Source organism: Triturus cristatus, chromosome 3_2 (genome assembly GCF_964204655.1).
Source record: "Triturus cristatus chromosome 3_2, aTriCri1.1, whole genome shotgun sequence".
Taxonomy (NCBI): domain Eukaryota; kingdom Metazoa; phylum Chordata; class Amphibia; order Caudata; family Salamandridae; genus Triturus; species Triturus cristatus.
In genome coordinates, this window is record NC_140584.1 from 977,365,180 (window position 1) to 977,392,834 (window position 27,655).

General features: G+C 46.7%; 1 protein-coding gene across 1 annotated transcript in view; it reads left to right on the plus strand.

Moving 5' to 3' along the window:
* Positions 1 to 27,655, plus strand: part of RABEP1 (rabaptin, RAB GTPase binding effector protein 1) — a 989,154-nt gene that overhangs the window by 383,129 nt on the left and 578,370 nt on the right. Inside the window, exon 7 of the mRNA XM_085649558.1 lies at positions 19,865 to 20,043. Within this exon, the coding sequence (XP_085505684.1) occupies positions 19,865 to 20,043 (179 nt within the window). The remainder of the gene's footprint in view (positions 1 to 19,864; positions 20,044 to 27,655) is intronic.

Sequence of the window (27,655 nt, forward strand, 5' to 3'; positions counted from 1 at the left end):
AGCCCTTCTTTTATCAGCAAGCACTTTTTCTTACGAAAAAATGCAGAACATAATTACGAATAAATCATTAAATCCGGGACACAAGCTAGAATAGACAGGCTGGTCGCTAAACCCCGTTCTGTGGGCTGTGTCGGCACGAGGCAGCTCCTGCAGCGTCTCGGCTCAAAGAGGGCGGGCACGTGTGGGACAGTGCAAGGACAAAAATGGCGAGGGACACAGGCGCATTGAGAGAAGGGGGCTGCAGAGAGGGGAGTAGTAAAGCCAGGTCGTGAGAGAAATGTTTTTTTATCAAATTCTGGTAGGATGAAATTTTATTGTCTCCTTGACTGCATTTTATGAATGTGACTGATGCTGGCTAGCTTCCCGTTCAGAGGTCGACAGGGTGACATCGCGTCTACGCTCTGCCCGTGCATGTTAAATCCACAGTTCTATATATGGCTCTCTAATAGCAGGGTGAGCGTCGAGCTTCCTGTTCTCAGACACAGCCTGGCTCCCTCACACCGATGGCGAAATCTGTCTCCTTAGCCTTCCCTGCAGAATGATAATTTTGTAATTTTGCAGAGTGCTGTTGCATTAGGAGCCCTGGCTGTCAAGGGCGCCATGTGGTGTTTATTGGGAGCAGGCTTTAGTGGTGGAGGTGTTTAACGTTGCCTCTATGCACTCCCCCGCCCCTACCCCATGCTGCTTTCCTAGAAACTGTTGTCAAGGGGGGCAGCCTGCTGCAGTGAGCAGATGTGCTCTTGCCACAGGAGGGTCTAACTGTTTGTCCCACCTCTCTCCCTGCAGAGGCTGTAATGTGGACATGGCATGCAGCACCGCGCTTCCAGGCGCCTCCCTTCTGTTCGAGCTATTGTTCGTTTTCTGTCAGATATCAACCTCCTCCTGCCTCTTGGAAAAGATGGAGAGAAGGCGGGAGTAGCAATAATTCACTAAAAGCTTGTTTTACGTCACAATTGATTTAAGCTGAAGGGTGTCTGGGAGAAAAGCCATCGAAAGATTATCCGATCTTTTTTTTAAAGAGAGAGAGAAAAGACCTGGTTAGCTCTTTGTCAGAGCAGTACACGCAATTTTACTAAAACTAGCTTCTTGAATTGGGGGGAGGCTGCTGTACGGGGAGCCAGTCCTAAATCTGATTATCCCCTTGTTTCTTTGCACTACCGCTTCCCCGTTGACATTGCAACTGCCTCTGGCTGGAGGGGAAGGAAACAGCCAGAGCTTTAAAGGGTATGACATTCGGAACAAGCCCTGTGCGCGCGGAGAGCCGCAGACCCAGAGGGCAGGAGCGGCAGCGGAGAAACGCCGCGCGCTCGCAGATGACGGCAAACCGGGTCCGCATGTTACATTTTGAGGGCGAAGGGCTAGGTTTTCATGCGTTAGGCACTGACATTATTCATGTTTATTAAAATACGTTACGGATGGAAAAATCAAATTAACAATACCAATATATGCAGCTACTCTCGATCAGCAGGTGCTACTACAAAAATAGATTCATTACATTAGAGGGGGGCTTTAAATATCACAAACCCCAGCCCCAAATCACATTGTTTTCTTAATTACATTTTTTTCCTACAAAGTTTGCATCAAATCTCTGATTATATAGGTTTGTAATTAACGGACGTAAGTTTTATCCAGCCCAGGGAATCTCGTGGCACCTACCTCTTAAAATACTGAATCAAACATAAGACTTTCTGGCATTAGAAAATGTCTGCAGCGGGCATACACCACACAATTAGCCCTCCAACGTCCACTGATGTATCTACGTTCTAAAAGAAAAAAATTAAGCAGGTAGATATTTTCAAGAAGCGACAGGACGACTTATTGCCACATTCAATATACTGAGTGCTAATATGCACGTTCAGGCGCGCAACACCCATTGGACTCAAAGGGCTTCAGCCACCCCGTCGTGTGTGGCAGCCGGGATGAGACAGCTTCCCGGGCATCCACACAGCTGCACCGGAGCACTTCACGGGTCTTTAAAAGACTGTTTGCATGTTAATGAGGCCTTGCTGTTGTTTCACCCCTTCTAAGAGCCCCTGCAGATCCACTATGCCTATTGCTTAAAGATCCAGCCCCCCCCCCCCAAATTTTTTCTTAGCCCCGCCCCCGAAATTTGGCTCTAGTTGCGCCTCTGTGCACGTTCATACCAATCAAATGAACCACCCCCCCGCCGCACCTTTCAGGCGCTAGCTGTGCGTGTGCTTGTATTCAGCAACCGACCAGAGATTACCCGTACACAGTCTGTAGTAACCTCGCAGAAATGGACGCTTTTCTCAAATCCCACGTACGCGCTTATTAAACAATGTCCGTTTCTCGCTGCACAATGTAAAATCGGCCATGTTTTCTTCACTAAATTTAATATTTCACGGAACAGGACGTTTGAAGACCTGGCACAAACATTATTCATGGTACGAACTGCCCTGTGCTGCGACACCTTTGGGTACCCCCGCCTTAATCTGGAACCACCTCCACCTGTATGATTTCTGAAACTCTCGGGTTGACCGGCATCACGTGTGCATGTATATCCCGTTGTTAATTTCTCCTGTGAACTCTGGTATTTGTCGTTCAGCTCTCGGCGACTTATGCAAGCAGAGCTACCCAGTGGTCCTATGACAACCGACCATGGCAGCCATTCATGACTTTTCAGTAAACAACACTTCGCTTCGGATAATATGTAGCCTCACACAAGAGAGAGACCTGTATAACTACATTTCCCAGAATACACCGTGTTGGCTAAAAAGCCAGGTTAGGATCAAGATATCAAAAATTATATAACCAGATACTGCGCCTGAAAATGAGAGAGACTGGAGAGCACTCAAGCCTTCTGCAGCAGCCGCACTCGGAAAAGAGGGGTCTGGCCCAGTACACAGCCCTGCCAAGTTTCTCATGTAAATGTGCACCATCTTCATGTGTAACTTACTGCTCAAGTCCGCTCAAGTCCAGGTGTTTTGTTTACGTTCCGCGATGTGTAGTCTTGTTTAATATGCCATTATACAACCAGGGCTGCAAGTCCCAGAATTCACAGAACAAACATTTACAATGCAACGGTCTCGGCATTGTTAAAGTTGGAGCTATTGGCATTGCTCATGACAATGCCGTTTCTTTCAATGTTTTAAAAACAAACACATAAACAAAAATAATGTCATGAGCAATGCCAATAGCTCTAACTTTACCAATGCCGAGACCATTGCATTGTAAATGCTTGTTGGAGGGACTATGGGGGTACGAGATTGAATATGAATTCCTGTATTTGGGTTTCAGATGGGACCCTGTTCGGGGAAGGCTGCTAATTAGAGCGTGAAGAACGTTATTCATTGTGGCTACAGCGAAGACTAAATATCTGTAGCAATATATAGCGGGGCCAACTACACCTTAATTACACCTTCATAAAGACTGGCTTTTCAACGGTGCCTGACCCTAAAATGGCAGAAATGTAAGATTGGCATGGATCGGCTTATTTTTAGCGGGGAGTGCCTAGCGCGTAAGTTTCGCTGTGTGATTATTAATTTAACTTTTCATTATTGTTCCGTTGAGGGCGCTGATGTCATCTGGGGATGAGACTTTTAGGCATAGCTGGGTATCTTCTGCATACATGTGGTATCGGATATTAGTTGAGCTGAGGGTTCCATAAATAAGGTAAAGAGGGTAGGCGAAAGTGATGATCCCTGTGATACCTCAAGATAGATCGGTGTGGACTGAGATAGGGCAAGATTAAGCTAGACTCTTTGAGTGCTGTTACAGAAGTAGGAGAAGAACCATTTAAGGACTAGACCGGTCATGCCCATGCGGTGTTCCCAAAGCTTTAGAAGGTTTGGGTACTTCACTATGTCGAAAGCCGATGATAGGTCAAGGAGGACTGAAAGACCAGCTTGATTCTGGTCCAGCATTTTTAGTGCATCATCTACAATGTGTGTAATAGCAGATTTGGTGGTGTTCCCATCCCGGAAGCCAGATTGAAATTGGCCTAATAGTTGGAACTGATTGATGTGGTTGTAAAGCTGGGTGTGAACACCTTTTTCCAGGAGTTTTTCCAGGGTAGGGATATTGGAAATAGGTCGGTAGTTGTTAAGGTCAGTTTGGTCCACGTTTGTTTTTTTCCGAATGGGGGTAAATTGACTGGACTTGAGGCAGTCGGGGATGGAACCTTGGAGGAGGAAGGCATTAACGATCTTGGTCCAGAGTGGGACTATTGCAGTATGAGTTACTTGAAGAGTTTTGAGGGAAGAGGGTCATTGCAATGGTTTGAGGGTTTCAGTAAGATTTTATAAATGGTGTCTTCTGCAAAGGTTTTAAGAGTTTCATGAGGCGTTGTTTTGGGGGGAAAGGCTGGCAGAGCACACTGTGATGCAAGGTCTGGGAGGGGACGGGTAGGTCTGAGGGTGGATCGGAAGTTGCTCCATGGCCAGCTACAGGTAATTTCTCACGGTTTCTGCCTTCTGTAGAAAGGTGGAGAGAATTCCGCGATGAATTGTTTCCCATCAGAGATTGAGTTGGCGCGTAGTTCGATTGTGCTTGTATATGATCCAATTGTTTTTTGGATCGTTTACTGGCTTGATCAAGTTGGTTTGTGAAGAAATTTGCTTTAGAGGTTCTGATGTTTTTATAGTAGCTGCTCCTTAAAGATCTCAAGTGCTTGAGGTGTTCAATGGAATGGTTAGTTCTCCATTGTCGTTCAGCTAGTTTTCGGTTATGCCTTTCCGTGTTGAGACTACCATTGTACATGGTTTGGAAATTTTGGTGGGTATTCTTTTTAGTTGTAGTGGCGTGACTGAGTCAATAACCTATTCCATGGAGATAGTGTTGTGTAAGCTCAAGGACATCCGAGAGCTCTTCAGGGGGAGTCAAGATTTTGTGGCAGAGAGAAGACAGCGCATTCCTGCGGATGTTGTGCATGTTCCTTTTCCAGATTTTGGGCTTAAACCGTTGTGCTGCGTTGTTTTTTAAGGCATTCGAAATGATGTAAGTGATGCTATGGTGGACGGTCTAATCGCAGAGTAGGATAGATTCCATCCGAATTGAGTTGGGCTTTGCAATGATGAGATCTAATGTAGGTCCTTTGTTGTGGGTGGGTTTGTTACAGAATTGAGTCGGGTTCAGGTCTGCAAGGATGATTTTGAAACTGCTGAGTACTGGATTATTCAGGTCAATCCAATGTAGATTGAAGTCTCCAAAGAAGATTTGAGGGCAATGTTGGTCAGTGTCTGTTCCAATGGTTTCCATGATTTGTTCAATGAAATCTATGTTGCCCGGAGGATGGTAAATTATGTGTAGATTGCAATGGGGTCTGTTGCTTGAGATATCAAGGCAAAGGTATTTGCAGGTGGGTAAGATATGAGATTGTGCGTGTATGACTGATCGGTTGAGGCTGTGTATGCAGTCCGCCTGGTCCGTGGGATCGACTAAGTTTAGTGATACCATAGTTGGGGGACTAGAATGTCCATGACGGGTGCAGAGGCGTCATTTAGCCATGTTTTTGTTGGGATTAGTAGGTCAAGCTCATGTGCAAGGATCAAGTCAGCAATTACTCCTGCATGTTTTGAGGCAGTTCTGCAGTTGATTAGCATGCATTTCAGTTGGGTTTTGTGTGTAGCTGGGTTAGTGTGTGAGGTTTATATTTTCTGAGGTTGTTTGTTGACAGCTCTGTGGTTGAGACTAGGAGCTCTCTGAGGGTTAGTCGAGATGATCTGGATAGTTTCCTGACCATCTTTGTTCTGAGGATGAGAGGAGTTCTGTGATAATAGTAGGGTTTTTAGCTCGCTGTCTGATAAGGGAGCTTTACATCTAGTTGGTCGTGAAGGTTCATTGGGCTAGGGTTTCTTTCTCAGTGACCGTAGTGAGGGCCAAGTGGAGGGAGAGGTCCGTTTGGTGGGGAGGTGCGTTTTGGTTGGAGGGGGATGGTTGGTGAGTTGGTCCTGCGTTGGGGTATGCGCTGTGAGGCTCTCATTAGGCCCCAGATGGTTGGTCCTCATTGTTGTGACATTAATGAGCCTTTGTAGGTCCGCTCTGATATCTTGTTGGCTTTTTTTATCCTGTCCAGTTTGGGAGCTAGTAATGAGTGGGGTCTGTCATGCGGTAAGGAATACGTGGGCATAAGGGTGGGGCTGGGGTGCAGGTGTGTTGGTGGCGAGGGCACGGGAAAGGGTGGACTGTGGGTTGATTTGATATTAGAGATAGGATGGGGAGAGGTTGAATGATGGATGCTGGGGTCAGCTACCTTAGATTCATAGGGTGTAGTAGGAGGAGCAGCATTAGGGGGATATCAAGGTCTTGGAGTTTATTCGGGGGAGGTTGAGGTTGGGGTGTGGTATGGTGGGAGAACGGAGGTAGGTAGAGATGGCAATGGTAGTTTCATTGAGTCTATCTGGCATGGTAACTTTCAACGTGGGGGAAAAAACTGTGTGTAAAAGTGGTGGTCAGTGGTTACCAATCTCAGGAGTGTTAGAGGTGTTCAATATGGACTGATTAGGTGGAATGGAGGAGGAGCCAGTGGTTGACGCTGATTTCCTGATGAAAGGAAAGAATTCTTCAAAAAGTTTAAGGTGACCATTAGATACAGTCGCGGCTCTCATGACTCGGGGAGAGACGGGGGGCGGAGAAGGGTTTAAATTTTTTTTTTTTTTAAACTTACCTGACCGGGTCCCATGCCGCCTTCGCTTGTGTGGCGTTTTCCTGGTGCTTTCCAGGAACAGTCATCCTCCCTCCTCTCCCCTAAACCAATCACAACACTGCAATGGCAGCATTGTCATTGGTGTGGACGGTGCCCAGCCGGGCGACTGTAGGGAGGCCATTTGCTCTATGTAGGCTGTATGCAGCCTACATAGAGAAAATGTAGAGTGGGCATGACTGGTTCGGTTGGCCCTAGAGGGCCGATCGAACAGTCGGGGCCCACAACAGTAGGCAAGCCACTCCTCCCTGACCCGTCCGCCTCCAACGAGGCACAGCCTCCAACCTGCCCGAACCAGGCATACCCTCCCACCCGCACCCAACCAGGGATACCCTACCTTCTGCTTTCTTGCAGCGCAAGAAGCAAAAGCATAAAATGGTATTTAAAATACCATTTTATGTTTCGGCTTCTCGCACTGCGAGAAAGCAGTGGGGCGTCGCTCCTCCGCTCTAATGGAGGAGCCGCCCCTGATTAGATACTTGGATGAGGATAATGCCGTTGTAAATTGTGCTGGTGACTGCTGCTTTGCATGCCGAGGAAGAGGCTACCGGAAGCTTGAGTCCATGTGGGATTTCCCTAGTTGTAGAGATCAAGAGCATGGGGATCAAGGCTTGCTTCTATTGTGCGTGGCTATTTGGAAAGTATTGAGATTACTAATAGTCTTTCCTTTGTTAGCACAAAAGTAGGGGTCGTAGACCTGTGTTTGAGGGTGGGATTTGAGGATTCGATATTGTAGGGTCTTGGAGGTTTTTTTGACAGAATCGGTGGGTAAATGATTTTGTGAGCAAATAGGCCCCAAGGTTCTGAGGCAATTTTGGTAGTACTTTGAGTATCCATGTCAGAGTAGCTGGGGGTGGGGGGGTCCAATGTAGGGGGAAGAGAAGGAGTGGGAGGGGTTCGTTGAGTGGACTACTTGTGAGAGGGAGCAAATTTTAAGAGCTCTTACTTAAGGTAAGATGAGTTTTACACAGGAGATCCTAAGCAGATTGTGTCTTAGTAGCCGTGAGGGAGCTAGGGGAGGGGAGGGGAGGCTGAGGATCCAGTTTCGAGTAAGGTACCAGGGATAGATGCTTTGGGGGTGTGCAGCGAGTTTAAAGGAACCTGGGAGCAGGCAAAGTCTAATGCATTTTCCATTAAGGAAGAGGATGAGTTCAGGAGGGAAAGACGTTTCTCACTTTTGGAGCAGAACTCCGTTGATTGAGAGTCTCATGGCACCACCTACTGATGCACAAGAGCCCTGCTTTTTTAATTTTTCGGATCCAGCCTAGCACCTGGGAGTAATTCACAAGATGAGGAATCTGCGGTTAGATAGTATATCTACCAGAAACAGAGTTACTGAAGGTAAGTAACTTTCTCTTTATGAAGTAATAATAGGTATAGGTTGCAAGACTAACCTAGTATTAGTTTGGTACCTGAGGTGAAAACGTTTATTTTTGGAATATACATTCTAGAGACTCGAGTCGGAGAGAGAGATTGGGACTCTGTAAGTAGAAGAAGTTGTTTTATTTAGTGACTTTTGCACTGTTTGGCAAAACATTTTTCAAGTGTTAGCCATCCACATCCTTTTTACCCTGAAGAGTTTCACAAAGATTTATCCAGGGGGACAAAAGTTTTAGGTGGTTCCAAAAGTACTACATGTTAATTTTCATATGGAAAACAACTGTGGCTGCTTTAATAAATACACAAGAAGAATTTGCACCAAGCTTGCATGAGTGTCCGATCAACCTGGTCTACCTTGCAATCCTTTTGTGATATGGGGAAGATCTATCCCTCTTTTTCTTGCAAGCAAGGCAAGAAAAATACATTTTAAAGAGTTACGATTGCTTGGTAAAACATTTCCATTTTTTCGCTGCCATCTTCAAATCGTTATTTCATAATATTCAAATTGAGGGAAGCATGTAAACTAAATACATTTTGTTGGGAGGACAAAATAAATTTTCTTAGTTATAACATCATGATTTCCGTGTCACAAAATCCATGTAGCCATTGTTAGAAGTGGTGGGCAACGAAAATATTTGAATTTAGAAAGTGTGGGGCGGCCCTGTAGATAATGAGAAAACCGTTTAAGTTCAAAAATCAATTTTGGTTTTGATTTTGACGTTGCCCAAAAAAAGTTCTGTAGGGGTAGGAAAAATAAGGTCTGAAAGTAGGGAAATGAGAGGAGATCAAACAATGTCAGAAAAAAACAATTTTGCTGGCAAAAAGCAGCAATTTGTTAATTTGCAACTCTCAATTTTGAAAAAATGTAAATAGCTTTGTTACTTGGAATCTGGTTCTCAATCGTTTCTTATGCTCACTTCTTGTGTGCACACTGCACAACACACATTATCCCTATACATGCTGTGATGATATTGAGCATTTTATGTAATGTCATGCGGTGAACAAAACAAAACCAAAGGGGATGATGGACGGAGTGTTGTACATTGCAAGCACTCACCCCCAGTCAACTGATCTGGGTTTAATCCATCATAATTCTTTAGCTCACTCCGCCACCCCAGTTCAGACATGGCCATATGCAAATCAGTCTGACCCTGTGCCTCATGGGAACAGCCCAGCCCGAACTGCCAAGCCATATCTTCCCTGGACCGGAAACAAGCATCCTGGGACCGGTTTCTGGCTAATCAGCCGTCATCAGCCATGCTAGCTTGAATCCAGTGGCACAGTGAGCAAGGGACCCACGTCCGGGCATACCCTGCCAACTTAGGGCGAACTAAGCAAAACCAAAGGGGATGATGGACGGAGTGTTGTACATTGCAATCACTCACCCCCAGTCAACTGATCTGGGTTTAATCCATCATCATTCTTTAGCTCACTCCGCCACCCCAATTCAGACATGGCCATATGCAAATCAGTCTGACCCTGTGCCTCATGGGAACAGCCCAGCCCGAACTGCCAAGCCATGTCACTGGAATAAAGCTATCCTGGCTGAAGAGGGGTGAAACCCCGAAACCGGTCCTAGGATGCTTGTTTCCAGTCCAGGGAGGACCTGGCTTGGCAGTTCGGGCTGGACTGTTCCCATGAGACACAGGGTCAAGACTGATTTGCATATGGCTGGGTTCAAACTGGAACGGCATGGTGGGCAAAAAAACTATGATGGATTTAGGCCCAGATCTCTGCACTGGGGTGAATGTATGACATTGTTTTGCATTCTGTCCATCAACTGTTGTTTTTGCAATCATGCTTGAGGTGCAGCGTTTTGTGAGGCTTGTGTTACGGTTTATGCAGCTTACCATACTGGGGTCTTTCCATCTCCCTTCGGTAACACTCTTTCTGGTGGACACCTCATTAAATCAGATTCACCACCCTCCCACCTGTTTCTTCATCTTGAGGATGCTGCGACAATTCAAATGGATACCAGAGAGTACTAAGAAAACGGTCACACAGGCCCTGATAAGCAGAAGACTTGATTACAGCAGCACACTCTAATCGGAAATCACCAAACAGCTCCTGAACAGGCACCAAACCATCCAAACGTTGCTGCAAGACTCATCCTCAACCTACCTCGCCGCACCCACATCACCTCATACTTCAAAGAGCTTTACTGGCTCCCCATACTCTAACGCACTCAGTTCAAACTCCTCACAACCATACACAGCATTACATAACGCAGGCCTGCCTACCTCATCAGCCATGTACACTTCCACCAACCTCTCTGTCACCTCTGTTTAGCTGGACTCACTAGCATATGTACCCCATATACACAAAAATAGAGCCGGAGGTCGTGCTTTCTCATACCTCTACTCCCAAAACATGGAAAGACCTCCCATATCACATTAGTCTCCTCATTGCTTCTGGAGTCCTACAAGAAGCTAAAGACCTGTTCCTCAAATGATCTCACCTGGGAGACCGCCACCTACCCACCTGTGAAGCACCTTAATGACCTCACAGGACATTAGCTATACAAATCTATATAAGGTAACTTTTTTTTCACAACCTTTATTTATCGTTTGTAAGAAAGTCACAGCAGGTGAGCAGTCTTGATCAGAGCAAACAGGTGGGACATGTGGTAGAGAACATGTATGCCAATAGGACAGTCTTAGTTATGGTAATGTCAATATCACTGTCAAAGAGTCTGTCATTATGTTAACGGATATATCAGGCCAATTCCCCATCTGTCGTGCCCTCTCTCCCTTCAGGCACATACTGCCTACTCGCAAGCGTGTCAGGATTCAAGAACACAATATATAACTCCCTCCACGCCCTGAGATCATCTTCTAGTTTAGCATCCCTACGACTGGCTTTCATGTGCGCTTCCTCAGTCAGTGTCGACTCGTGCACATCCCTGAGCCACGCATCCATTTCTGGGGTTCACTTCCCATTCCACGTTATTGTGACTCTACGCTTTGCCAACACTGGGAGTATTTGCAGGAGTATATATGCTATTTTGTACTTTTTGCGTTTCCTAACCTGTCCCAGAATGCAATGCTGTGGCATCATCTCCATCCGAAGTCCTGTTCCCCCCTGCACCAATTCCACCACCCAATCCCAGAATTGGTGTACCCCAAGACACACCCATGCCAAATGCAAGAAATCTGCCCCTACTTTGCTGCACCGACAACAATTTTCTGGGCGTTCCGGGTCAATGCGTTGCAACCTTACTGGCGGAATGTATGTGCGATGTAAGAAGTTATAATGTATTAACTTAAAGTGTGCATTGCAGGAAACCGTATGCGTGAGTGCACCCTCTGCTTTCCATATCTGAAAGAAACACGTTAGATTCCTCACCTTAGAATATCCCCATGCGTCCGGCTGGATCCGGAAAGATTTTTCGCCAGCAATACGCTAGGCGTCGTCTGCGGCTCCGCGTCTGTCGTCTACGTCGTGATCGCCTGGATGACGTCGTCGGAGTACTTAGACGCTGCCCTCGTGCGCTGTCGTCCGGTTTTTTTTCCGTGCCAGTAAGCGCCGATCCGGGGAAAATCATACCCTTTAGTTACTTTTTGACTAAACTTTTTTGAACTCTTTTGGTTCCATTCTTCGTCGACCGCAACTCTGGTGCCGATAGGGATGCCTGGCTTTAAAGCTTGTGACTCCTGTCACCGACTGATGTGTCACGGACCACCACCGCCGGTGCCTCTATTGCCTTGGGGCCGACCACGATGCCGAGTCGTGCCTCGACTGCCGGACCTTGACTTCGAAGGCTAGGCGGAAGCGGTCCCGCAAGCTGCTTGAGTTCCAGCAGTCGGCTCCGCGCCGTTCAAGGTCCTGGTCGAGGAGGAGGTCGAGGGACTGGTCGCGGAGCCGCAGCCACCACCGCTCGTCGGGGTCCAAGTCTTCGCGATCCGGTAAGTCAAAGCACAGCAAGAAGTCGAAGAGGAGACATTGCTCTTCTGGCTCCCCTCGGCAGTCGCGCGACTCGGCTGAGGGTTCGGGTGGCACCACCCGCGCGGCTCCGTCGGAGCCGCAGGAGTCCCGTCCGTCCCCATACCCTCCGGTCCCTGGGACTGATGCGACTCCGGCAGAGGTCAGTGCCTTCCTCATGGCCATGAGGAATCTCGCTCCGCTGTCGATGCTTGCCGGCGCGCCTTTGGGCCCCGCAGGCTCGACTGGGAGGCCTAGCGAGCCCTCGGCTCCAGCGCCGTCGTCTACTTCGGTCCGACGCCGCAGGTCCCCAAGGGATCCAGGCCTGGATCCCAGTTGGCGCCGGTCGACCTCATGACCCCTCCGCCGGCGCCGACTCCTCCAGTGCCGCCTTCGGATGACGCCGTTGCCCGGTTTAGACCCGGTCTGGGCCCGGCGTCTGAGCGGCGCCGCCTGGCACCGCACCCGACGCCTATAGGCAGCAGTTTCATCTTCCCCACCGGCTCCGATCATTCCACCTGTATACCAGGAATCGGATGACGGTGGCGACTGGGAGGGGTCTGAGGACCCTCTGGCCCAGGAGGGCCAGTTATCTCAGGACTGGGCAGACGAACTGGGGGATGCCAGTGGTCTTGACACCTCCCTCGACACTGGCTTTATCTCTCCTCCGACCGTGGCTTAGGAGGAAGGTGCTACGTTTTCTGTGGTGCTGCGTAAGGCGGCCAAAGCCCTTGGGCTGGAGCTGCCTGCTATGGCCGTGAGGACTAATCTCCTCACTGAAGTGCTTCAACCGTCAGCAAGCTCCTCGCAGCCTCTGCTGCAGTTTAATGAAGCACTGGTTGACGTTCTGAAGGGCACCGGGTCCAAGCCCTCCACAGTTACCCCTGTGGACCGGAACGTGGCCCGGTGCCACCGCCCTGCACCGGGCGACCCCAGTTTTCTGTCCATGCACCCCACGCCCGAGAGCCTGGTTATCCAGGCCTCTACCTCCCAGACCTCCTTCCCATCCGCTCCCCCGGATCGGGGATCCAAAAGGCTGGAACAGTTTGGAAAGAAACTGTTCTCCTCCCTTAGTTTGGGGTTGCGGTCTATCAACACTGCATGCCTTTTGGACCGTTACTCCCACTCCCTGTGGGATACGGTGGAGGACGTGCTACCTCAGTGTCCGGAGGAGGCCCGGACACGGCTCGCCCAGGCTCTTGCCGAGGGGCGGTATGCGGCACAGCATGCAATCCGATGTGGACTGGACACATCGGACTCGCTGGGCAGGGCAATGTCGACCATGGTGGCGCTTCGTCGCCACGCCTGGCTGCGGTCCACGAGTTTTTCCGGGGATGTCCAGAGCACCCTCATGGACATGCCCTTCGATGGCAGTCGCCTTTTTAACGACAAAGCGGATAGTGCGCTGGAGCGCTCTAAGGACTCCAGGGTGACGGCCAAGTCCTTGGGCCTCTCTGCCCCGCGCCCGCAAACTTCCGCTTTTCACCCCTTTCGTGGCCAAGGAAGGGGCGCCCCCTCACGTCCGCCTAGCCACAGGCCGCAGAACCAACCTCCACGCGGTCGCGGACGTGGACTCCACCGAGGTGGTACAGGGGGACAACGTGCCGGTCCGTCCACATCTACCCCAGCAGCATCCGCCTCAAAGCCCTCCTAGTCCGAGCTTTCAGGCCCAATCCACGCCAGTGGGAGGCAGAGTTCGCCATCACCTGCTCCACTGGCGTTCCATCACATCGGACAAGTGGGTGCTGCAAATCGTCCGAAGGGGCTACTCCCTCCCCTTCGAGGTGACCCCTCCAGCCATGCCACCGAATTTTGGGGGATCACTTGCAACTTCTGCAGGAGGAAGTTACGGCCCTCTTGGCCAAGGGGGCCATCGAGCGCGTTCCTGGTCCAGAAGTGGGTCGTGGTTGTTATTCCCACTACTTTCTGGATCCCCAGAAGGGCAACGGGGGCCTACGCCCTATCTTGGACCTCAGGAGCGTCAACACCTTCCTCCGGAAGGAGAAGTTCAAGATGCTCACCTTAGCTCAGGTTCTGGCTGCCCTAGACCCTGAAGACTGATGGTAGCGTTGGACTTGCAGGACGCTTATTTCCAGACGCTTATTTCCACATCCCCGTCCTGCCGGCCCACCGGCGTTACCTGCGGTTCACGGTGGGCCAAGAGCATTTTCAGTTTACCGTGCTCCCCTTCGGCCTCACCAGTGCCGCTCGGGTGTTTACGAAAGTGATGGCGGTGGTCGCAGCTCATCTGCGCAGATTGGGGGTTCCAGTCTTCCCCTATCTCGACAACTGGTTGTTGAAGGTGCGTTACAACAAACAATTGATGGACGGAATGCTGACAATGCAGACATTCTCCCCCAGTCAAGAGATCTGGGTTAAATCCATCGTTCTTTTGCCCACTACACCACCCCAGTTTAGACATGGCCATATGCAAATCAGTCTTGACCCTGTGCCTCATGGGAACAGTCCAGCCCGAACTGCCAAGCCATGTCTTCCCTGGACCGGAATCAAGCATCCTAGGACCGGTTTCTGGCTGTCAGCCGTCATCAGCCAGGATAGCTTGACTCCAGTGGCGTAGTGAGCACGGTTGTTGAAGGTGGGCTCACCCCAGGCAGTCGTCTCCCACCTCCAGACTACGGCCGACCTCTAGCATTTGCTGGGGTTCTCCATCAATGTGCCGAAGTCGCATCTGAGTCCCTCCCAGAAGCTCCTCTTCATCGGAGCGGTTCTGGACTCGGCGCAGTTCCGGGCCTATCCTCTGGAACAGCGGGTCCGGGATATTCAGGCTCTGATTCCCATCTTTCAGCCTCTATCCTGGGTTTCGGTCAGATTGGTGCTGCGGCTTCTGGGTCTGATGGCCTCCTGCATCCTGTTGGTGCATCACGCCAGATGGCGAATGCGGGCTCTGCAGTGGGACCTGAAGTTTCAGTGGGCCCAGCATCGGGGCAACTTGTCGGACCATGTCTTGATCTCGGAGGGCACGGCAAGACAGTTGCAGTGGTGGCTCACGAACCGCGATTGGGTCAGTGGCAGATCCATATCCCTACCCCAACCGGAGCACGTAGTAGTGACGGATGCGTCCCTCCTGGGATGGGGGGGGGCCCACATGGGATAGGCAGAGATCAGAGGACTCTGGTCTCCGGTGGAGTCTCGGCTCCATATCAACCTTCTGGAGCTGAGGGCGATCCGACTTGCACTGAAGGCATTCCTTCCCTCTGTCTGGGGAAGTGTAGTGCAGGTGTTCACAGAAAACACCACCGCCATGTGGTATTGCAACAAACAGGGCGGGGTGGGGTCGTGGACCCTTTATCAGGAGGCTCTGCGCCTCTGGACATGGCTGGAACATCAGGGCCTCACCCTGGTGGTTCAACATCCGGCGGGCTCTCTGAACGCCAGAGCAGACTAACTCGGCCGCCGGTGCATGATGGATCACGAATGGCGTCTAAACTCTGACGTGGCGCAAGGCCTCTTTCGGCAGTGGGGAGAGCCTTGGTTAGATCTATTCGCCACCGAAGAGAACGCGCAATGTCAGCAGTTCTGCGCGTTGGAGTTTCCAAGGCGACACTCGCTCGGGGACGCCTTTCGTCGCGAGTGGAGGTTCGGTCTGTTGTACGCCTTTCCGCCTATACCACTTCTGCCCCAGAGTGCTGAAGATCAAGCGCGACCGGGCCCAAGTCATCTTGGTGGCTCAGGATTGGGCACGAAGATACTGGTATCCCGAGCTACTCAGTCTATCGATCGATCCCCCGATACAACTGCCTCTTCAGGTGGACCTTCTGTCGCAGCAGCAGGGGACGGTCCTCCACCCGAACCTGTCCAGCCTCCACCTCCATGTGTGGAGATTGAGCGGCGCCAGTTGATGCCATTTGACTTGCCTCCTGAAGTCGGTAATGTTATTCTGGCAGCCAGGCGTCCCTCCACAAAATCGGTATACGCCTGCAGGTGGAACAATTTTGTGGCATAGTGCACAGCAAAGGCTGTGGATCCCCTTTTCGCCCCTCTTTCTGAGGTTCTCCTCTTTCTTCTTTCCATGGCCCAGCAGGGCTATGCTCTAGGCACTCTTAAAGGTTATCTTTCAGCTATTTCTGCTTTCTTACTGCTTCCTGATCAGCCTTCTCTTTTCAAATCCCCTGTTTCTCGCTTCTTTAAGGGCATTACTCACATGTTTCCTCCTGTCCCTTTCGTAATGCCTCAGTGGGATTTGAATCTTGGATTGACGTTTCTGATGTGCGCTCCCTTTGAGCCACTTCATAATTGTCCCCTTCGTCTATTGACGCTTAAGACTGCTTTCCTGGTTGCCATCACCTCTGCTAGAAGGGTGAGTGAGCTCCATGCTCTCTTCTAAGCCTCCTTTCCTTTCTGTCCATCTGGACAAAGTTGTTCTCAGGACTCGTCCTTCCTTTCGCCCTAAGGTGGTAACTGCCTTTCACATCGGCCAGTCTGTTACACTGCCCACCTTCTTTCCGCCTCCGCATCCCTCGAAAGAGGAAGAGAGGCTCCACCGTCTGGACCCAAAACGGGCGCTGTCCTTCTATCTGGACCGTACCAAACCGTTCCGGGTGGACGACCAACTCTTTGTTGGCTACGTGGGCGCTAAGAAGGGGCGGGCAGTGCACAAGCGAACCATCTCTCGGTGGGTCGTTTTGTGTATCAAGGCCTGTTACTCCTTAGCTAAAAAGGAACCTTCTGTAGGGCTGAGGGGCCATTCCACTCTGGCTACAGCAGCGACCACTTCCCTGGGCCGGGGAGTCCCCTTGCGGGACATTTGTCAGGCGGCAACGTGGGCCTTGCTGCACACGTTTTCCAAACACTATATTGCCTGGACAGCCAAGTCCGGAGAGACGGCTTCTTTGGCCGTTCTGTTCTCCAGGACTTTCTGGTGTGATCTTGGTTCGCAGACCCACCACCGGGGTTGGTATTGCTGGGGTATCTATTCTAAGGTGAGGAATCCAACTAACGTGTTTCTTTCAGATGAACAAGTTACTTACCTTCGGTAACAATATATCTGTAAGAAACATTAGTTAGTTAGATTCCTCACCGACCCATCCTCCCCGTTGTGCGATCCGATATCTAGGGTTGAGGTCATCAATTTCAGGGCCCTAGACTTTTTTGGCACCAGTGTCGGTCTCTTGCATGGCTCTGCGTTCCTGGCGTGGAAAGCTATGTACAAGAACTGATGTCAGCGCGCGAGGCGGCGTCTAAGTACTCCGACATCATCCCGGCGATCACGACACCGACTGACGCGGAGCCGCCACCGACGCCTTGTGACGCGCAAGGGTATTGCTGACGAAAAATCTTTCTGGATCCAGCCTGACGCCTGGGGGTATTCTAAGGTGAGGAATCTAACTAACTAATGTTTCTTACAGGTATATCGTTACCGAAGGTAAATAACTTGATCGTCTGGTCATCTAAGGGCTTTGTCATGTCCGCGTCCCATGCAGCCAGCACCTTAGGTGGGAGGCCCGTTGAGTCGACCCTCATGGCATTATATAGATGAGAGATGAGTCTACGCCCTGCTCCGCAATAGAGCATTAGGTCTAGCATTTGCGTTGTCTGCGGAATAGCGCAGTATGTGGGCCATGTTACTTTTACCAATTCTGAAAGTCCAGCGTAATGTAGATAGTGGCCCTGACCCAGCCCAAAGCCCTCCCAGGCCTGCTCATATGAGATGAAGGATTAGCCTGGGTACAAGTCTTCCAAGACTTCACATCGCCCTTCCTCCACACCTGAAATGGCATATTGTCCATCATTTTCCACACCAGAACAAGAATCCATACAGTAAGTTACTAATGAAACGTGGCACGCCTCAGTATGCGCTCCACAAATAACTGCCAGACACTCGCAGTCTGTTTGACTATGTACGGCAGGTCTTCAGGGGTTCCTGCACCCTCTTAACACCATTGGCAGCCTGTCCGACTGGACTCTAAACCCCCCACCCCTGCAGCCTTTTCTCCCATCTGTGTCCATCATCCAGCCACCAAGACGCTTGCTCCTCAATCCGCAGCTTCAACTTGTTCACAGCATTCTACTCTGACCGGCCCAATATATTGACACCAGATCAGAGTTTAACTGCTGGAACACCCGCACAGGAATAGGGCACGCAGAAGTACCACCATCTTGGACACTGACAGTCTGCCCATCAATGAGAGCAACAGGGTTTTCCAGAAGAGCACTGACTACTTCAGAGGTTCAACCACTCTGGTCACATTAAGTTGTAGCGAGTGAGAATCCTCAAGTGCCACCTGTATACCCAGGTTTCTAAAATGCCCCATTTCCCAGCGTAATCCAAGGCAGGGAAGTCGCTCCAAAGGCAAGGCAGTTAAACCACCCAGTGGAAAGAGCTAGGACTTGTGCCTGTTAAGACGCAGTCCAGGGCAGTCACCAAAGTTCTCCAGGAGTTGCAACAGCCTAGGTACCGCCTCACGAGGTGAGGCAATTTAGAAGAGGGCATTATTTGCATACAATGACACCACGTGGCATCACCTCCTCCGTCCAGATGCTCCACCGCTCCGATGTAACATACCCTAACAGAATACGCTGGCGTATAAGAATGTTGGTATCAATACTGTTGTAATACTGTTATCTCAGAAATCAGAATCACTCAGTGACTCAAAGTTCAAAATGCCCTAAAACAATCCTGATTTTAGGAAGCCTCTCTCACCTTACAGAAATGGAGTAGTGGAATAATACTATCATGAATTTGCAAGCAGGCATAATAATTTATAGCATACTGAACAGTCCACATTTTTAATGAATTTTCCCAACTATCATGCAGCCTCATTATTTAGATTATCCTTCAGATTAACTGTGATTCACAGTAAATACATTGGGCTTTAGTTAGAATGTATCTTGGGTGCTTAGTTGCCTTTCAGCAGATGGTGTTGATATAATGGGATATACTATATGTGGTGGTGATTAGCACATTTTATTCTAGTTTTTGTATTCTCTGGATCCACCTAGGCACAACTTGTAGGAAACTATACAGCCATGAGCTCTGATTATAAAATTGTGGCTCAACTAAGTTTCACCAGTTAGTAATTGTTCTCATGCAGGTAAATTTTAGTCTGATGAAATGTTCTTCCTGTGTGTATATTAGCTTCTGTTTTTCTTATTATTGTGTGTTATACTTAAATTATTCTTTGGGCATTTTACTAGACTTTTTTGTGAATGTTGAGTAGCAGTTTAAATACCTGAAATGTAAATAAACGCACCTCTTTCCAATTAGTTTTCTTAAAAGAGGAATGGTAACAATCAGTTGGTACAAGTTACATACCATTGTGCTCTTGTATTGTAGTCCTTAATTCTCCTTTCATGTAGTTGAAACTCACCCACCGTTCTGTCGGTACCTTATATATAGTCTGAAAAAAAAGAATTGATGGTGGCTGTGCAAGTAAATTGGCAAGCCTCACGTGACGTTGTACCAGACTCCCACAATATGTTTCCAGTCTTGGTGTCTTGGAACTACCTACAAGCATGTCAGAATGGCTCATTCAAACTTAAAAGTTAAATGATATAGCTTTCCTGATGCTGAATATTAAGAATTCACAAAGGCAACTGTTTATTTATTGTGCCTTAAGTTATTGTTAGTTTTGTATGTCTGAGATACATGGCATCTGAAGTCTACATAAAAATAGCCAAACATCTAAGAATAGCTTTCCAAATAACTAGTTTTATTTAAATGTGTTCTTCATTTACATAGTTTCTTTACAGCTTCTTACACCAACAAGAATTTGTGCTTTTAGTGTAACTTAATCATTTTTTTTTATATCCAGGAGTATGCCATTCCTGTAGGGTATTTATTTTCCTGATCGTTTCATTGCTAGCTATTTTCTATATGCAAGTGGCTAAACCTTCAATAAGTGTTTCTGTTAAAATATATCAATGTTGTTTGTCCCTTGTTAGTTTGCCACCTTTTAGACCAGGAGCGACAGCAACACAATCAATTGAAACACACTTGGCAGAAAGCAAATGACCAGTTCTTGGAGTCTCAGAGACTGATGATGAGAGACATGCAGCGCATGGAGATAGTTCTGACTTCTGAGCAACTCCGTCAAGTGGAAGAAAAGAAAAAGAAAGAACAGGTGATGTGAATGTCAGATGTTTAACTTTGCTTGAGGAGTCTGTTCTGTCTCCTTCAACTAAAGTTTTAGCGAAGTAATGTACTCCTTATAGTGCATCCTGGTGCCTTACTTGCCATTTAAAATCACAGCATAGCAACACCAGCTCTCTCAATGTCATATTTAGTGCAAACTGACCCTGAAGGAGTCTCAACGTCATAGGTGCTAATCGGATAACCTATGATATAGTCTATGATATAGTCTATGCAATGCGTTTCCTGATTGCGAAAAAAAATCAAAATGAATGTATAGTGCCTTATCTTCCTCCCCTCTTCAGCCACTCCTTTGCTTCCCACCAATTCTTGCCTCTCCAGCAAGCTCCATCTGTTAAAGACCCTGAGCCAGGGCAATACTACCTCGCCCCCTGAATAGGATAGACCATTTCAAATTACCTGGAAGAGAATAGAATTATAGAAGGGTCATAGTTAATTACGGGGATATTTTTCACTGTGGTGTTCTGAGTGACATCAAATAGATAATTTGAGCTTTGCTCTCGTTTTTTATGATGTCACTCAGAACCCTGGGTGGGGGATGAAGCCTGTGGCAGAGGAGTTATGGGGGGCGATACATAACATGGGCTTTGTTAGGTATCCCTGTCCCAAAGGTGTAAAAACAAAACTTACCGTCATCCTTGACCAACACCCACCACCTTCTCTGCCTTCCTTCCCCCGTAGCTGTGCTTTCTGCTTTCAGTCAAGGTAGAGAAGCAGCGCTGCGCGGCCAGGCTCTCATGGAGGCCTGTCACCCTGGCCTGGGAAACCTTTGAAATCGCACTAGGGAGTAACCAGTTTTGTAATCAACTGTTGCTAAGTCATAGCAGTGGGTTATAAGCTCCAGAAACTGAAATAAACAATAGAGGCTCTCTGAGAGCCAATATAACAAGTGCAGATACGTTGCCTCTAGTGCCAGGAAGGAAGGTGATCTGAATTCCAAATATTATTCCCAGAAAATCCAGCCTCTCTACTCTGCAGAGGCTGTTTCAGAAGAGCCACATGTTACTTAAATAACAAGTGATAGAAAGATTGCCAAGGTCTGAAAGTAACATGTGAAGGTGTAAAAGTATTTTCTGGTTCACAAAAAAGGTGCAACAAAATGTAATGTACATTTTGGACCCAACACAAGCAAACCAGAGGTTGAAGAAAGAATCTGTAAAGATGTGTGCTATTGACCTCTAAAAACAAATTCAGATTTGTATTCAGAATGCAAATTTCATATTCAGTGTCCTGCCATTTAGCCTCAGGAACAAATACATGGACATTCATAGCGGAATATCTCAGAAGAATGACATTTGTTGTGTACTTTGATGGGTGATTACTACGTTTTTGCAGTAAGTTCAATGAGTACAGTATATCGGTACTACTACAGTTAAGTAACACTCATTTAAAGCTAGTTCTGAACATTAGCTACTGCAAGTCATCATGTCTGCTACACAGGAGGGGTGCTAGATCCAAAAGAAACAAGAATGTATCCTTCAGGAAGAGAGTTACCAGAAGTGCCAGTCTCTGTGATCTAACACAGTGAGTAACCTATTGTTCAGGGTTGGTGACCTCTTGCATATTTAAAGTACCTAGCACACAATGCAAAATAAGACTGATGCATGGAGGAACAATTATGTCATTGCATAGATCACAAGGTCATTGTTTTTCCAAAACAGTCTTCCGATCGCTATAAATGTGCCTTGTGCATACCATTTTGTCATATTGGGAGACTGTCAGTAAGTGATCAAGGATGCGCACCGCAAGTAGAACACCATTGCATAGTATAAATTGTCTAAACATCTTACTTTGTATCTTGCCATTAAAAATATGCAGTTGCAGATCCAAGAATTCTACATTTTTACAATGACAATTAATTCTGAATGTACATTACATGTATTGGCATTTAGGAACATATGGTCGACAGACGATTGTTCCTTACTACCAGTCCATATCATAAGTTTGTGTTTTGTTCAGCTCCTGGCATGTCTGCTCCAGGCATGCTCCATTTAATAACGTCCATTGAAAAGGTTGGCATAGGAGTTGGCATACGTGTAGCCTATTGTAGTGCCCTGCTGTTGATGGTGCATCTGGTTGTTGTGCAGAAAGGCAATTTTAGATAGACTGATGTCCACTGTTTTCAGTACCATGACCATATGTTCATAAACGAGTGGGTTTGCGGAGCCCCAAACACATTACTAAACTATTGTTCCAAATGCTTTCTTAAAACCGGTATATCAACATCAGATTTGTTAAGTATGTCCTCACTATAGTGTATAAAAGCAGGTAAATTGCATACAGAGTACTGAAGTTGACTTTGACATATTCTGCTGAAAATTCCATAGCAAAATTGATTCCAGATATAATCCATCTCCCCAGGGGAAAACCTGCTTTTTTTTATGCACTTTAGGAAGGAAGTACATGCAGGGAAAGTCTACGGTTGGTGACGTGTAAATATCAATATTCAGCCTTGATGCGAAGATCCTTCTCTTTCTAATCCAAAATGTTCATGTTAATATGTAGTATTATTTGTATCAACTAGTTTTCCATTGCCCTAGCTTTTAAATTTTTTTTACAAACTTTATTGATCACCATAAATAAATTGCAGTGTCTCTCTTCCGATGCATATGGTGTTTTTCTGTTTACTTTTTTATACCTTCGTATACAAATATCGATGTTTGTACAGACTAAGATCGAGTCTTGCATAACAATATAACATAGTACAGTCAATATACTTTAGATGACAGTGAACTCAAGCATTGAAGATGTGACAAAATCACTGAAGGTGAATGCATACGATAATTTGAAATATTTCGTCAACGTAAACTCCCTCCCTCCCTCCACCCTCCTTCCTGGTCTGCCGTTTCTTATGTGAGTGTGTCGGCCTAGGACATCAAGAGGATATCATGTTCTGTTCAACCATTGCCCTAGCATAACATAGTATACAATAGCTGTCTATCAATCTCAGCAATCTAATCATTTCGATTTAAAATAACATTTTGACTTTTATCAGCTTATCTGATAACAATGCTGTTGTCCTGATTCAAATTCCACAGTGCTAGATTTTCTTTCAAAGTTAAATGTTTTTTCTGATTGTTCAAATTTAAATACCTTTTCCTGCACATCTGTAAAATATTTTTTTTTTATTCATTTACAAAAAGTTCAAAATAAGCAGTGCATAGCCAATGCCATGAATGATCTCAGATGCAAAGTTTTACACAGTATGTAAAATCAGAAGATATTCTAAGTCTCAGTGGGCAGCAAAATTATAAGAGAATCGGGCAGCATCCTTAGCAGCACAGGGAAGCTCAGGAAATCTCTGGCTCACACCTAATATCAAGGGGTTCTTATTCACAATTCTTGCATAGTAAATTGTGAAAAACTCCAAAATCATTGTGGTGTGAGCAAAAGTATCATTTCTTTAGCAAATCAGAACACATGAATGATACACTTCAGGTGTTTAACACATAAGCATTATCCCAATTCTGAGAAAAGTATTAAATACCCTGTATGCGGTCACCGAGAGATGTTTGAACAAATATTAATTACTTGGACAATAAAACTTTCTCCCAGTGAATGAACACAGTGAATACATTGAATAAGAACAGAAACTTGTTGCATCTTACATCCGCACCATAACAAGTTCAACACAAGCAAGGCAACTACTGCAGTGGAAATAAACTGTTGTGTGATCAACAAAACGGTCCTCTGCAAAGCCCGTGAGGAGAGAATGTGGGTGGAGGGGAGGAAGCCGGAGCGAGTAACAGAGATGGTATCCATCTTGTTCGAAATGGAGATTAATTCAAACATGTGGCCTAATTAAAATGCATTAATAATTTCACTTCTGTACATCAAATGACATGTTTCAATTGCAATTTTATTATTCATATATATGACGATTTTCCAACTTAACAGCTCCTTCATTTACGGAAACGGACTCCAGTTTCTTTGTGCTTGATTTATTTAGTGCAAAAATGCTGCCATGACGCGTTTCGGGCTTTGCAGCCCTTGATGTTAATATTAGTGGACAAAACTATAAAGGAGCCACAATCATGGCAAATATTATTATCATTATTATTGTTATTTTTTTTTTGTTGAAGTTCTGCATGTTACATGCAAACATTGTAAGTTATTTTAGTCAATTAACCAAACATAACAACGCTTGGCATTAAATAGGTACAGTGGTGCATACGTTCGGATAGGTCATTATACACAACGTGCGAAGTAGTATATGGTGTGAGCCAATACATCACAGTATAACTATTTATCCGCGTCAAAGTGGCGCTGCATTGTGGTGTGAGCGTAGATATTGCAATAGAGGTTCCCAAATGTCCTTTGGCCTAGAAGCAGTTGGCAGTTCTTCAGCATACAAATCCAGGGTCTACAGGCAATATACCATATCCTGTAACCACTTGGTAGTGGAGGGACACACACACGACTCTCCCAGGACATGGCCACCCTGCGCTTGGCTAGCAATAGCGCTATTTTAACAAATCTGCACAGCATTCCTTTCAAATGCGGCACCAGGCCCAGTAGGCATACATGCAGGGAGCATTCCAAAGCCAGGTCGGTCATGTCATGTAACATGGCGATCACAGCTGTCCAATACCCTGCCACCTTCCCACATTCCCATGCAAGGTGCCAGAAGTCCACACCCAAGGCACTGCACCGCTTGCATCTGTCATGGTCTCTAAGACCACATTTAAAGAGTTTATATGGTGTATGGTAATCTTGGTGTATGTACTTAAAGTGGATTATCTGTAAATTGCCATTCGATGTGAGTGCCTGGGTCAACTGGCAGCAACACTCCCAGTCCTTCTGTGTAAGTGGTGGATCCATTTTCCTATTCCAGTACTCCATACTCTTGCTTGGAGTCAACGGAGTATTGTCTCTGGCAGCTTGATATAGTTTAGTCACTAGTTTGTCTTGTGGGGCTGGCAAGAATTGTATGCAGGGGTTGAAGCGTCGGGGGTTCCGTCGGGAACGATGGGTAGTGTGCCTGTAATGCCGTCCGACCCCTATGCATGGTAAAAACAAAGAGAGGCGTTTGAGTACCTAGTTGAGATCAGCCTGCTTCAAAAAACTACAATCCGGGAAGATGTCCTGCATTTTATCAATGCTAGCTAATGTTAAAGTGCGCATGACACCCTTCTCATGTGTGACTGATAGATCCGAATGTTGTGCCAGTGGCATAAGTAGGGAGTAGAACGGGAGTTTACCCGCCCTACGACCCAGCGCCTGCCAGGCAGCAACAGCGGCATTAACGGAGTTGATTTCTGAGCGAGGTATGCCCCTTCGCGTGTGGGTCAATATGGAGCTAAGGGGCATAGGGCGCGCGTCCCCATCATCCACAGCCACATGTGGAATGAAATCATGGGTGCAAAACCAGTAGTCGGCAAACTGAGGCTGTGCACATAATACAGGCGCATGTCAGGTACACTGAACCCACTTTGCTGTAATCTAAAGAGAGGGTCGACAGATTTACCCGTGCTGGTTTACCCCCCCCCCCCCCCCCCCCCCCCCCATATCAGTTTTGATTAGAAGCGTTCGAAACGTTTTGAACAGTGTTGTAGGGAGAGATATGGGAATGGTGCTAAAAAGTGAAGAAACTTAGGCAAGATAATCATTTTTATAATTGACATGCGATCAGCCAGTGACATCGGTATTTGTACCCATCGATCAACTTGGTGTTCTAGTTTTGTGCATGCAGTACCGTCGTTTTCGCGGATCACCAACTAAGGGTCACGATGGACCCATACGTCGAGGTATTTTACGGGCTCCTCTGACCATAACAGCGGAAGTTCCAGCACGTGGGGAGATGTGGAAATCTTAAGCAAGACAACTTATGATTTAGACCGGTTAATAGTGATGCCAGAGAATCGCCCAAATCAGATGTATTCTCTAAGTATCTGAGACAGAAAAGTCTGTGGTTCCCTCACACAGAGGAGCAGGTCATCCCCATAGAGTGATATGATCACTGGGCGAACTGCAACGCTGCTGCCCTATGACGCTGTCGATTGATACAGGCGAACGGCTCTAGTGTCATCACAAATAGGAGTGGTGAGAGGGGGCAACCCTGCTGAGTGCTAAAATTACAATGTTGAGATGGACAGAAATCCAGCCCTTTGCTTGAAATATATATTTCTCAATTTTCTTCTAATATTCTGTTTGACAAATGTATGATTACAAGTTGGTTACCCATAATACTATTCACTGGGTCCAATGTTTCACTTGCTGGCATTGACGTGACACCATTCACCAGTATGGGAACTGTATTGTATCTTAATTCAGGATTTTCTTTGATTAAAAGCACGCTTGCCCCCGATTCTTCCTGCACTTTCTGTCTTTCCATTTCCTGCATCCACTGTGGGTTTGTTCTCCCCGTTGAGGCTTGTGTCTCATACGGAAATGCATGACCTAGTCCAAAAAAGAGGAACATTGTGGTTACAGCTCTTTTGTTCATATTGATTTCACCCTCCTTTCCTGCTATGGATAATCAGTGAGCTACTACTACCTATTTATATATCACCTGTATTTCTCCTGTTTTCTTATCTTTAGGTAATTGTATCTCGTCCTATTTTCAAGGAAAAGTAAATAGTCATCTGTCTCTAGAATCGTTATTCCTATTTATTTCATTTCACGCTGATGGTTCTGTATAACATTTTTAGGTTCTCTCAACTTTTCCCAGTTGCCATCTTTTAGGTTCATTTCTATCATTTCTTTTTCTAACTTGTAATTTTCCATCTTTATTTGGCTGACCTGTCTGTCTGCATGTTTAATCAAAATGCAAATAATTATGTATGATGCATTATGTAGATTATCTTCCCATTCCTTCAGTACATCATCTTCCAATTCATCAAACCTTGGAAAAATAAGAATTTGCAAATCTGGTTGTAGAGAAGGAATCTCCTGCAAGTTCTTTTCTGGTATTAACCAAATGTGACCTCTTTGTGGTACAAATACAAGTATATAATTAATCTGATAACACATGGGGTTCAGATAATGCCACTGAGTAAACCAAACAATTTGCCAATAACAGATATGGTTAAACGAGAACCACATTCTCTGGGCAGTCCTTTGTAGTGCTCGGTGCAGTGCCAACCAGTACCTAGCTGTAATAGATTCCGCTTCTCGTGTTTCCAATCCAGTCTAATCTGGAAGTAGCCCTACTGGGGCAAACCAAAGATGTATAGTTGTCTGATAATTTTGTAAGTCAGATCAGGGTTTAGTATTTGGAAGTGTTTGGGAAAAGAGGGCAGGGGGATTCAGTGGTCCCAACTGTCAGTCAATTAAAGAATGTAATAACCAAAGCAGTTTAGAAACAACTAAGGGAAGTTTATTAACCAATAGTAACAGAAAAATCAATGAGAAATGATAACGAAAATGGGTCCTTGCATTGGTGATGTTCCTTAAGCAATTTAGCTGCTAATTTATTACATGAACAAAACCAATAATAGCCTGTCAGATAAAATTTCCTAAGCAACTTGCTCAATAGATTCAGATGGTAAATTTAGAAACATTTAGCTCACAAAAATTATTTTAAGAGAAATGTCCACAAGAGGTTCCCACCAAACATAGAATATTCACTAGAGGGCTTCCAT